This window comes from Pogona vitticeps, chromosome 1 (assembly GCF_051106095.1).
Source record: "Pogona vitticeps strain Pit_001003342236 chromosome 1, PviZW2.1, whole genome shotgun sequence".
NCBI lineage: Eukaryota > Metazoa > Chordata > Lepidosauria > Squamata > Agamidae > Pogona > Pogona vitticeps.
The window spans coordinates 191778347-191791676 of record NC_135783.1 but is presented as its reverse complement, the minus strand read 5'-3'; the positions used below and the strand labels follow the sequence as shown (position 1 = coordinate 191791676).

Sequence of the window (13330 nt, the reverse complement as noted above, 5' to 3'; positions counted from 1 at the left end):
CCGGATAGAGATGGCAGACATGAGGACTCTGGCAGAGATTTCTGCTGCATGTCTGATGGAAAGACGTTCATACTTGGATACCGTCTGAGCTTCCTCATATGAGTTAAGAAAAGCTTGCCTGGTGTCTTCAGGTATCATTTTCAACCCAGGCAAAAGTTTGAGCCACAATTGTTTGTGATAAGCTCCCAAAACAGTTTGATAATTTATGACTCGAAGTAGCAAGGTGACAAGGGAGTAGATTTTCCTGCCGATGAGTTCCAGCTTTTTACCCTCCTTGTCGACTGGAGTAACATGAGCTTTGGCCGAAGGCCTTGAACAGCTTGTTTCAACAATGAGTGAGTTTGGAATGGGATGCTTGAGCAGAAAATGAGTATCGGCCCCATGAATCTTGTAGAAGTGTTCTGTGCGACGAGGGACATTAGGTGTAGCCGCAGGCTGAGCCCAGAATTCCTTGATGGCCTCCATAACTACAGGCACAAAGGCTATACTGGGGGGAGCGGTACTGTCTCGTTTTATGTCTCCAAAGAACAAGTCTTCTCCCGGAGGGGAAGGGAGATTCAAGTCCAATTTAAGCGTCTTGGCAAGCCTGGACATCATCTGAGAGTAAGAAGAAAAATCCTCAGATGGAGAAGGAGCGTGAGTATCGCCAGTATCGGAAAGCACCAGATCACCCGGAGGTAAATCATGCGGTGGTAAGGGTGGGGGTGGCTCCTGATCGGAGTCAGAAGACCGCTCCGTGGACACCTCATCTGGATCAGAGGAGAAGACGTCCCTCTTCTTCCTTGGAGGGGGCTTCTCGACGTCGACCTGCGTTGTCGGGGGTCGAACGGGGACCACGGTCGGTGCCGAGGTGGGAGGGGCCGGTTGCGGTGGAGGGGCAACCGGTACCGGAAGAGGGTGGTCTTTGGCTCGAATGGCCCGGCGTCGGCGTCGAGGTCGGGTCGACTCCGAAGAAGAAGAGACATATATGTACCGGATCTTTTTGCGGTACCGGTCTCGAGAGGCGGATGTCGACGACGAAGGAGGAGACCGCGAACGGTCGCGTCGACGTCGATGGTGCTTACGACGCTTAGGGCGGTCGGAATCCGCCGAACGGGAAGAAGAGGACCGACGTCGGTGCTTGGTACGACGTCGATGAGAATGGTGCTTCTTCTTAGAGCGTTTACGCTTAGAGGATTTCGAGTCCGAGCGATCGCTAGAGTCGGACTGAGTGGAAGCTCGATGCCTCTTCTTCGATCGTTTCTGTCGAGGAGACTTCGACCTCGAGCGGCCGGAGGACGGGGACCGACTCGGGGAGCCATGCTTCTCCGTGCGAGAACGTTTGCCTCGAGGAGATTTAGACCTCGAGCGCACAGGTGATCGAGGTATCCTCTCTCGAGGAGATCTCGAGTCCGAGTGTACGGACGAGATCGACACGGGAGGCGACCCCTGGCCCGCAGGAAAAGGGCTATGTGGGGCAGAAGCGAGGCCAGTAGTGACGGCGACTAACTGGCTCGGCGTCGGGGAAGACCTTCCCGAAGGCGGTATCACTTCAGTACGTCGAGCAGGAGGAGGTGCGGGTGCCTCGGCCGAGGCCCCGAAGCGCCTCGACAACTCCTCAAGAATTGGCGATGGGATGGAACCCGAGCTCGGAGAAAGTGGAATAGATGTCATTTTAAGCTGGGCGGCCGCCTTAGCTTTGGACGATTTCGACGGCTTAGCTTTCGGAGCCGGAGGCTCGGGTGAAGCAGGAGCGGCCGATTTCGACGACGCGGATTTCTTCGACATTTTGGAAACTTTGGAGACGACTGAGTGAACAGGAGCTGCTCGAGAAGTGGAAGCCATTTCCCCCTCAGAGGGCGCCGTGGAAGACAACGTTGACTCCCACAGATGAAGTTTAAGGCGCTGTTGGCGAGCCTTGAGAGCGGCCTTAGTGAAGGCTTTGCAGTGTGGGCAAGCTTTGGGATTGTGCGACTCGCCCAAACAATACAGGCAAGTATCGTGGCCGTCTTGATGGGGGATTTTGCGGTCGCACACCACACACCTGCTGAACGGCCCTGAAGGGGACATAGGGTAGTAAGGAAACCGAAACGACAAGTCCAAGGATAAGGCAGAGCAGTCCAAACACAGTCCGAGTAAGCCAGAATATACACCGGGTCGTCAAGTTGAAGGGAAAAAGCGCTAGGGTAGTCCGTGAGCGAAGCAAAGGTCAAAGCCAAAAATCAGATAGATCGCAATAACGCAGCAATAAACGCAGCTAAGACGAGAGGCTCCAAACCGCTAGGCGGAAAAATGGAACTGAGGGACGGTTAGGCTGGGCGTGCGCAGTAGGGGTAGTCCTAAACATTGTTACTTTTCTCTTGCAGCTAGAAAACGTTCCGAGAGGCCCAACGCTGGCGCTGGTATTAACCCTTTGTGTGCATTCACAGAAGACCACGATGAAGAACGTCGGAGTTCTTGCAGAGTGAAGAGCAAATGGGCAGCCAAATATGGGAAGCAATGTGATAAAATTTTCTTGCCCTCCAGCTCAGCTTATCCAACAGCTTGTAGAAAATCATTACTGCTAAACCAGGGGTGGGCAATTAATTTCTATAGGGGGGCCACATAAAAAATCTGAACTGTGTTTGGGGGCCGAAACAACTTTACTTAAAAATAAAATGAAACAGTGATGTTATGATTGTTTTTATTTTAAACTTGTTAATCTTCACAAATACTAAAGATGTTTTTTTGCGGTATGTTAAAGATAAGCAACTGATCAACTTTAGATAAAAAGCTATAAATGGTTTTGATGTTCAACACTGTCCGGGGGTCGGACAGGAGCAGCTTGCGGGCCATATGTGGCCCTTGGGCCGCACTTTGCCCAGGTCTGTGCTAAACCCACTCCAAAAAAATGGTCTGAAGTTCAACGTCAAAAAACTAAGATCATGGCCACTGATCCCATCACCTTCTGGCAAATAGAAGGGGAAGATATGGAGGCAGTGACAGATTTTACTTTCCTGGGCTCCACGATCACTGCAGATGGTGACAGCAGCCACAAAATTAAAAGTCGTCTACTTCTTGAGAGGAAAGTGATGGCAAACCTAGACAGCATCTTAAAATGCAAATATCACCTTGGCGACAAAGGTCTGCATAGTCAAAGCTATGGTTTTTCCTGTTGTGATGTATGGAAGCAAGAGCTGGACCATAAAGAAAGCTGACCACCAAAGAATTGATGCTTTTGAACTGTGGTGCTGGAGGAGACTCTTGAGAGTCCCCTGGACTGCAAGGACATACCAACCCATTCTGAAGGAAATCACCCCTGAGTGCTCACTGGAAGGACAGATCCTGAAGCTGAGGCTCCAATACTTTGGCCATCTCATGAGAAGACTCCCTGGAAAAGACGCTGATGTTGGGAAAGTGTGAGGGCAAGAGAAGGGGACAACAGAGGACGAGATGGATGGACAGTGTCATCGAAGCTATGAACATGAATCTGACCAACTCTGGGAGGCAGTGGAAGACAGGAGGGCCTGGCGTGCTCTGGTCCATGGGGTCACGAAGAGTCAGACACGATTAAATGACTAAACAACAACAAACCCACTCTTGGTAATAAAATGACAAATATTTCCAAAGATATGGGGGATCAAGTTATCCTATGGCTTCGTAACATAATATCATGCAGACTCCTTTCCTGTGGCAACAGTCACAGTTGCAACCACAGAAGATGGTGCAAAGGATTCAACATTTGGTGGGTGACCATGAAATCCATCTCACTACATGAATAACTCTGTAAGGTCCTGATCAAAATGTCCAAGAGAATTGCTTCAGTGATCATCCATAATGATTCAAAATCGGAATTCAATAGGAGCATGGAAATAGGTTTCTTCACATCCTTTTCTTCCCGCCTCAGTTTTGAATCTAGTTGGGGGTTTATGTGTTTACTTCTTGCATTCCAATTCATACATGTTGTTTGTGAAGTTTGACTAATATGCGCAGTTACTTACACATTTACCAAATGTACACGTTTAATTGTGCAGTTTATCTAATTTGCATGCTTCCCCCACCGATCGAAGCATGTGCCTTTTGGGTTGTCATACAGATGTCTGCTGTTTACCTGCCCGCATCATTTTGTAGATGCTCTGTTGCTCATTGCTCCTGATCTGAAATCCTTGCAAAGGTTTAAAGTCTGGGGTTGAGGGATAGTTCTTCTTCTTACAAGTCTCAGCAAGTGTTAAAATGTTACTTTGGTGGCAGTGTTGAATCTGAAGCTCGTTCCTTCCATCCCCAGAACCAAATGTAGATAAACACTACTGGGCTGGTGAAAGGTGACTTTCCCCTTTCCCATAAGATCTCCTTATCTCCCACTTCCATGATACCTAGAGGATCAGCAAACACTGCTGGAAGAAATAAACTGTGGTGTATGGGGAAGGAGGATCTCTGGTGGCTAAGTAGAGACATTTGCCATGGCAGAAGTCTGTCCACAAGTAGATCACTCTGCTTTATAAGTTTTAGCAAGAACAGCCATGGACCTCCAGATATTTCTGTTTGTACCATACATGTAGGATAACATGTATGATAACATAAAAATATAATGTGTACTGTCATGTTGATTCCAATTTATGGCAGCTCCTTCCAGAGTTTTCTAGGTACACAATATTCAGAAGTCGTTTCTCATTCCCTTCTTCTGGTGGTGCCCTATGACTGTGCACCTTGCCCAAGGCCACACAGGCTGGCTTTTATCCCAGGAGGCAGTGGAAGATTGAACTGCCAGCCTCTGGCTCTGCAGCCAGATACCTAATTCACTGAGCTAGCCAGACAGACGTACATGTGTGAATGTGTGTGTTTGTGTGTGTGTGTGTGTGTGTCCTTAAATTTAAAGTAACGGGATATCCAATTATCTCTGTTATCTTTGCCTGCAGCAGGATAAGCCAACACATCTTCTCTGAAACAGCCCATGTAATTTAAAGGAACACACTGATTTTATCACAGTTATTTTATTCAGCAACAATTAAACTTTTTGAATTTCCAGAGTTTCAAAGCCAGCGGTGTCAAATCCTGAGTGTCCAGATTTTGTGTTTGGTGGCAATCACTTGGTTCATTTGCTTTTCAATTTGTAAGCACTGTCACAAACAGGTTTCACTCAAAATTCCCTTCATAACTTAATTTATAAAAGACTTTGCATGCTACATTTTTGTAAATCACAGATGGCATAGCTAATATAGACTCTCTGCCACAAACACACACCCATACGTACGCATGCACGCAAACACACACACAGTTTTCTTTCACCCAGATATCAATTCTGATATTGTCAGAAGCACTCTACACAAAGGAAACCACTCCTTAGCAAGAAATGTGTATTTAATTAAATGCTTTGCAAAGATACATGAATAAAGCTATGCTTATGGCTTTTCTCTCTTTTTTTTATGGGTTTTTTAAAAAAGAAATAAACAAGAAAAGGGAGAGCATAATTCTTCAACAAAGTAACAGACCACAGAAGTAGGCTTGTACCACATGCTCTATGGGAGGGATAAAAGGACATGCTGATGTACACAGCATTTGGTATATGGTATAACCATAAAGGGGGAAATGTCCTGTTAGACATTTTCCCCAGACACCCGAAATCTAATATCTAAATTCTATCAAAAACATTGATGGCAATGGCCTTTCATTTTCTTAGGATTGTACAGAAACTGTTTTAGCACCATTCCCTTCTCAAACAAACAAGCAAAACAAACAAAAACAAACATTATTATTTTAATATGACATTGCCCTGCCTATCTCCATTCTTGGAAAGTGAAACAGAAGCATAGCACCTTATTGTATCTAGAACAAACACTAGATTATTAAAATGCATCCCAGTTTCTAGAGATGAGGTAGCTCATGCTAAGAAATGGTGGACCATTTGTTTGCCCTGATAAAATCCAGGCAGATGAAGTCACAATTTCTGGTGAAGCATGACCGGTTGTTGCACAAAGGTTTACCTCAGCAACAGGAAGTCTCTGATCTTTATAAGTAATCACTGCTTTCGGATTAATAAATGGAAATACATGACAAGACATGTAAGTGGAAAATGCAGTTGAGGCATTGGGGAAATCTAGATGTTCCCAGAAGTCATTTAGGACTTTTGACCTTGGCCACAGGCCTACAAAATCATAACTATATTCCATGGCTTCCAAGAGAAAATGGCTCATTAAAAGTTACTCATTAAATGGCCAGCCAGATGCCTCCCCAATCAAAATCAGATTGGCATTGATTTTTTAGACTTATTTTTACAAAAGCAACACATTTTTAGATGCTTGACATTAATAATCATGGAGATTACATGCTGAACTAAGAACTACATAGAAACAGCAAGGGGGGAAATCCTAAATTTTAAATTACATTGAGAAATCAGAGGAACACTGTATATTTCAAACTTCTGCACTGTGATGAGGTGCGTAAATATATTCCATGAATTATCTCCTTTGATTCAATGCTAGACTGCACAAACACAGTCCATGATGGCTCTTATGCTATCACCAGAACCTCAAGGCAAGATGTATGTGCGCCCTTAAACAACTGCCCCCTTCTTGTTTTCTGGTGTGTATTAAACAAACACTCTTAAGTGGATGTTAAATCTGGGAGCAAACAACGGATTTTCTGCTTGCAAAGCCTACGCCTCTATTTCTGCATTTTAATATAACAGTGCACTGAAGGAATTGATGGGGGTGGCAGGAGTGAAAACTTGGGTGGTGTTCTTTTGCGCCACCTTGGCATTATTATGATCGTGCCCATTCTGTTAGGTGACGCTGCCACCAGCAGAATATTGGCCAACTTTCAGGTTCTGCAAAGAAAGTGAAATGTCAACTTGATAGGGGAAAAAAATTCTCACAGGAATCCTTGGGCCAGGAAATATTATATGGTATGAGATGGTGGCAGATAACTGGAATCAGAACTGAGAGTATAGCTGAAAACAGGGAGGAAGGAAGGATACTCGAAGGGAAGGATATTAAATCCTATAAACGGGGTTGGAGGTATGAATTTGAAGTTGCCAGAAGGAAAATGAAAAGGGAGCTCTGGAGACTTGTGGACCTGTGAGCCCAGAGGCCCTAAGGTTCCCCTCTCTAGACCCTGAGAAGGCCTCCTGTACCTTGTAAGACTGTGGGGAGAACTCTGCCAAAGGTGGCTACCTCCTTCACTGCCGTTCCGTGACTTAGGGGTGTCAGTAAGAACCAAAAAGTAACTCTAACCAATGAGTTCTTGGGCACTGGCTGCCATTCAATACCTACATGCATGGAAATAAGCCAAACTCCCTGGAAGCTTGACTTCTGAGGAGAACCATATCAGATTGCACTGCTAATGTCATATTCTGTTATGTTCCACTGGTGCAGCAGAGAGTTGAATATGTCCATTTCTTTAGAATACTTGTATCATATGAATTACACTCCTTTTTAGCTGAGTAGAAACCTCCCCCCCCGATAAAAGCATAATTGTTACCATTATTTATCATTAAAAAGTTACTTATGTTTGCATCAAAGAGTGGTCATTTGTCCTTTAAAGTCCTATTACTTCCTCAAAATGTTGACTTGGGACAATTAGACTAAAGATTTGTAAGTAAGTACAATAAATATCCTAAAGAAGGCCAGGGAATTAGAAGGAACTGTTATGTACAATGCTGATCCCAATATCAGCCATTACTTCAAGAGTCTCAGGATTAATTTCACTCACTGTGAGTTCGTGTGTTGCTGTTGTTCCCAATGCTTTTGAGTAGGCAAGATTCCCCCCCCTTTTTATTTATTCACTTGTTTTTTTGTTTTATTCGTTTTTTTACACAAAACAAACCGGTCCAATCTCTATTCCGAACTCTTGGTCTGCACCTCCAACATCCACAGGAGCAATGTCAACAATAGGCAAGCGTGCCACGTTCTGCGTTCGGTATTCAAAGATAGTGCTGCCCACGTTTCCATTCCGTTTCTAGAACAGAAACAAAAAGAGAATAGAAACCACTCCAAAATCACATTCCATGTAGACAAAGAAGAACATGGAAAATCAAGCCCTATGGGGAAAGACTGGAAGAACTGGGCATGTTTAGCCTTGAGAAAAGAAGACTATGGGAAGATAGGACAGCACGTTTCAAATACTTGAAAGGTAGTCATACAGAGAAGAGAGACAGGATTTGTTCTTGGTCATCCCAGAGTGCAAGACACATAATAGTGGGCTCAAGGTATAGGAAACCAGATTTAGGCTGAATAACAGGAAAAATGTCTTAACTGTTAGAACAGTACAACAATGGAACCAATGACTTTGACAGGTGGTGAGCACTCCAATGCTGGAGGCATTAAAGAGAAATGTAGAGAAACATCTGTCAGATCTACTTTGATTTGTATTCCTTCACTGAGCAGGGGGTTGGACTTGATGGCCTCATAGGTCCCTTCCAACTCAATTATTCTACGATTTTATGAACATTAGGTCTTACTAACCACACTGTGATGTACTAACTCCAGTTTAGAGGCAGAGAACATGTGGTGCTTCAGACGTTCTTGAAGTCCAGTTCCTATGTGCCCCAGCCAAACATAATGGCAGTGGCAGTCCATCAATGCCTAAACACTCAAAGCTTGGAGTGCTAACCACCTCCTGAGACAATTGGTTCCATTATTGTACTGCTCTAACAGTTAAGAGGTTTTTCCTGATATTCAGTCTAAATCTAGCTTCCTGTAACTTGAGCCCATTATGATGTGTCTTTTATTCTGGAATGACGGAAAACATATCCTGCCCCTCCTCTTGTCTCTCTGTACCTCATAATTAATTCAATAAATTATGGACAATAAAGGACAATTTAGAAGAGAACTTACAGTGCAGCTGTCATGAAGTACAGTGTATCTAAACCGGTTGTTTCCTTCAGCTTTAATGTCAAGGTCATTCGCTCCCTTCAAAACGACAGCCTTCTTCAGATTCTTAGCTTGGTCATCCATGTAGCCTACACTGTTCTTGCAGTGGTAGGTAATATTCTGAGAAGCTTCTTTGGACAGTAAGCGCAGGAAAGTCATTTGTGTAACAGCCGTGTTAGGAGACTGCTTGTCACCATAAGCAAACTAGAAAGGCCCAAGAAATACAAATCAGTTTATAGTCCTAGAAGATATTTAAAAAATCAACCTCTTTCTGATTGAAATGTAAATAATAGTTTGTTAAACTTCAATTGTAGAAATAAACTTCCACACAAAATACCTATTACTTAGTCTGAATATACTAGCTGAAATCCTGTTGCGCTGTTGAGCAACAGGCCTAATGCGGGAAGGCAAATTGTCATGACATAAGAAATCTTTGTAGGCATTTCTCTGTGGCATGTCAGGCTGCACAGGTCCATATGCAACAGACCATGCCTACAGAGATTACTTAACTTGCAACAATTTATAACCCAAAGTTATATCTTTTACATAACTGTGCAACAGGATTCTGGCAAGTGATTGATGCCAGTTACGTATTTTCATAGATTTGGATTCAGATATTAGTCATGCTTCACGTGGAGTGCCTGAAATCAACTGGACTTATCATTGGCTAATATGTATCACTGATTTCAAGGAGTCTAGTGACATACAATTAATTGTTAAGACTCTAGTGTGAGTACAATTAATTGTATGTCAACTCAACATGTTGTATATGACTCAACTGTTTTTATGTTCCAAGCTTTAAGGCTACTTTGAGAATTCTGGTTGAAAATAGCCAATAAATAATTTAGTAAATAAAATATATGGTGTATTAAAATTAGACATATTCATAATTAAATGTTCACTATTTTTTTCATCCATACTTCTATTTTCAGTATGAAGTTTTCTTTTTAAAAAAATGAAAGAAATCATTTAAAACTCTCCTAGAGAACAAGATAAGTGCCCCCCAGATTATTTATGTAATTACCTGTGAACCTCTATTCATGTCAAGTCCATACCATATGGGTTTTAGATCGGATGACCGGCTAGTCCACCATGTTTTACGTGGAACACTAGCTGGGTTTGCAGATATACACGTTTCCCCTGTTTCCATATTGCAGAATACTTTGATGGCGTCTTCAACGCAACCCTGATTAGGATCAATCCAATATTCTCCTGAAAAGGCAAAATAGTAAAGCTTGAGGATTGTCTCATCAATGCTTCCTGGTTCAAGCTGGATTACATTTTAGCAGACACAGGGACATTAGCAAAAAATGAAGTTAACTTGGTCATTATTGAGCAAAAAAATCTAGTTGCATTTTCTGTAGGTTGAAAAGAGAGTGCTGAAGTTGGTGGTTACTTTGCATTACTATATGAAACGCATTACCAGAATGAAGGTGAAAAATGTGACTCATTATTTTATTCCTCTCTTCTCATTTGCCTCTATTTACAGCTCTGGGCAGAAGGAAACACCTGCAAGAATTTTTGAAAACCATATTCCTTATCCACACAACCCAAGCCCCGTCTCCTTCTTTCCCTTTTTGCCCCCCTTGTAATCTCGTCTCCTAACCTTTATAGTTGTACAAGCTTAATTTGAGATTCTTTTCATCAGGCTGGGCAACAGGCATTATTGAGTGGGAGGAGAAATGGGTTTTATTATGTACTCCATTGATAAACTTGTCGCCTGGCAACAGCCTTCTTTTCCTATACTTTCCCACATGTGACTAACTAAACACTGGAGAAATGTTGATGCAAAAAAACCTCCAAAGCAAACCATAGTTAAATTGCCCAATTAGATTAGAAAATGTTCAACTGAATTGATAATTTAACTGATTGTAAAGCACTACAGTCAATCTTTGTGTTTTAATGTTCTGTGGGCAGGACAAATCAATTACACACATCTCTTCCTATTCAAGATTAAATAGAATAATTTTATGAACACTTATTTGAAATTGCTGAGTGAATTCTGGGGCATTTCCTGACCTCACTGGAATTCCAACGTATCAAGAGCAGTACGCTAGGGCTAAGCTTGTGGCTGAGTGTGGCTTAAATGGGCATGTTGTGTACATTTACATCTTCCCACCAAAAGTTACACTGCCTCCCTTTGAACAGGGACAGGACAACCAGAATACGGCAGTTCTGGCTTGTTTTCCCCAATTTTTGCTGCCAAATATTAAACTGAACTGCCTTCTTCTGGACACAGATATTCTATAAACTCTTTTAAGCAGATTTGAGTTCTGGTGGGGTTTTTGTTTGTTTGTTTTAAGAAACTGAGAGAATTGTTTCTACCACAAACTTCCCCACCGTATGAATGACTGCGCTGGTTGGCTGCTTCTTTTTCTTGTATCTTAGGAATGTTAGGTAGGAAGCTAATAAATGCCCAGTTCTTTCTACACTGTGATGCTGATGGTACTGAATGTGGGTTGGGGAAGGTTTAAGAGAAAGAAGTCTCCCTAATTTGCTGAACACTGTGAGGCCTGCACTTCTTCAAGTTGAGCTCCAATTTTACCTCAGTCTCCACATTCTGCCTTCCAAAACAGCTGCCATTGGATGGCAAGCATTTGGATAGCAAGCCAATGTGATCATTTTTCTCCCCCAAGCCTGATGAGAGTTAGGTGCCACAGAGGAACGCTTTGGGGAAGCTTTTATACAGCAGATAGGATTGCAGAACGGTTTAAAAAACAAAAACAGAACATTGCCTACCGCTCTTTTTGGATGGTTGGCACAGTCTCAGGTCATCGCAAGTACGAGCCGGATGCTTCTTGGAGCCATCAGGACTGCGCATCGTTTCAATCTGGCTGCTCAGCGACTTCAGCGTAGCGTGTACTCCCGGATCTGTTTTATTGCTATCATCCGGGCCTGCCTCATCTTCACTGAACTCTGGTATGGCTTCTATGGGACCATCATCGTAGTGCCCCATAATGTCAAGGGCCGCCGTCAGGTGGCCTGGTGGGCCGGGAGGGCCTGGGGCGCCTGGATCACCTGGGGGACCCTAAAGGCAAAAGCAGTAAGGAAAAAGGGACCACCTCCATGGTTATGCAGCTAAAATACCCGGGACACAAGGCTCATATGAGGAATCAGTCCTGCTCCAGTTACTGCTAATGGTATCTCCTTTCTTCCAGTAGGAAAGCTAATTTTCTATCTTCCAAAACAAAAACTTGCTAGTCTAGTACTGCACCAATAAATGGCCACACTGAAACAAGTGTTCTGTTTTAGCAACCAAAACCCCAACATATTGAAAACACAGAGGTCATACGTGAACAACAACACGATGATGAACAATTTTCTGGAGGGTTCCTAGCAGTGAAATCCTATACATGTTTGACAGGGAGAATGCCCCAATCAAGTCAATGGAGCTTAATTCTCAGTGACCACAGAGAACAGAATCCCATTGCCTTATAGAAGCAAGTTAACGGCAGTCATGCAAGTGATTCTACTTGCACAGGTGGTGATCTACCATGCTCTCCAGCATTCTCTGGTAAAAATAATGCTGATGTGACCAGCTGTGGGACAGACAGCAAGCAGGTGCAAGTATCACTGGCATGGCTGCTCTAAGAGGCAAAGTTTCCTTGAATAAGACTTTGGCCACTGCTCCTTCACTATAGCTCAGAGGTGAAGCCACTGGAGAAGAGCCACAGATTTATTTGCTTTGTTGAAATTAATGTGTGAACTCCTTTTCCTGCCATAAGCGCTCAAAGCAATTCATAACAAAGCAACCCAATTTAAAACAGGGCTTAAAAGACTTCAAAGCATAATGGCGCATCTTTTCAAGTGGTGACTTCTTTCACGCAGGGCAAAGCAGAGTCACACATTTTCTGAAATAAACTGCAAAGCAATGAAATACCCACTATTGCAAATTATTATTACATATTTTACCTTTAAGATGGAATATCTCAGAAGCTTTACAAAGCACTCAACAGATACACACAAGTATACCCCATAATAAAATTCCTGTTATTTACCTCAGGCCCTGCTTCTCCTAAAGTTCCTCTTACACCAGGAGGTCCAACTGGTCCAAGTGGTCCAGAATTTCCTTCTTTCCCAGGAGGTCCAACTGGACCTGGAGGGCCCTGCATTGTGAGATAATTTTTACATTAATATCATGGGAAGGATTCACATTGGTTTTTCCTCTGCCTTCATCAAGGCCTCAAGTGTGTCTTTTCACCTGGCTGTGAAAGTGCAAAGGCATATCCCTCCAAAGAAGCATCCCGTAATGGCTGGGCGAGCATTCCAATGCACATCATGCAGTCAGCTGTGCGCTGGTACATGCTGAATCCACCAACAGCTGTTTCTGCACATGGCATCTCCTCATTGCATTGGAATGCAGGCTTCTGGCAAAAGCTTTTACACAGTATTGAGTGGACAGCTTCTCTCCCCCTGAAATAATTTACAGTGCCGAGACAAAAATCCTCATCCTCCATCTTTTCTTTTACAAGCCAAGAATGTGAGGAAGCACTTTGGCTATGTTT

At 43.4% G+C, this 13330-nt stretch overlaps 1 protein-coding gene across 1 annotated transcript in view; it reads right to left on the bottom strand.

The window, feature by feature from the left end:
• Positions 1 to 4933: 4933 nt before the first annotated feature.
• Positions 4934 to 13330, bottom strand: part of COL5A2 (collagen type V alpha 2 chain) — a 201602-nt gene continuing 193205 nt past the window's right edge. Inside the window, exons 50-54 of the mRNA XM_020802855.3 lie at positions 12824 to 12931; positions 11565 to 11853; positions 9850 to 10037; positions 8790 to 9029; positions 4934 to 7911 (exon numbers count right to left, since the gene is read on the bottom strand). Of these exons, the coding sequence (XP_020658514.2) occupies positions 7765 to 7911; positions 8790 to 9029; positions 9850 to 10037; positions 11565 to 11853; positions 12824 to 12931 (972 nt within the window). The 3' untranslated portion in view covers positions 4934 to 7764. The remainder of the gene's footprint in view (positions 7912 to 8789; positions 9030 to 9849; positions 10038 to 11564; positions 11854 to 12823; positions 12932 to 13330) is intronic.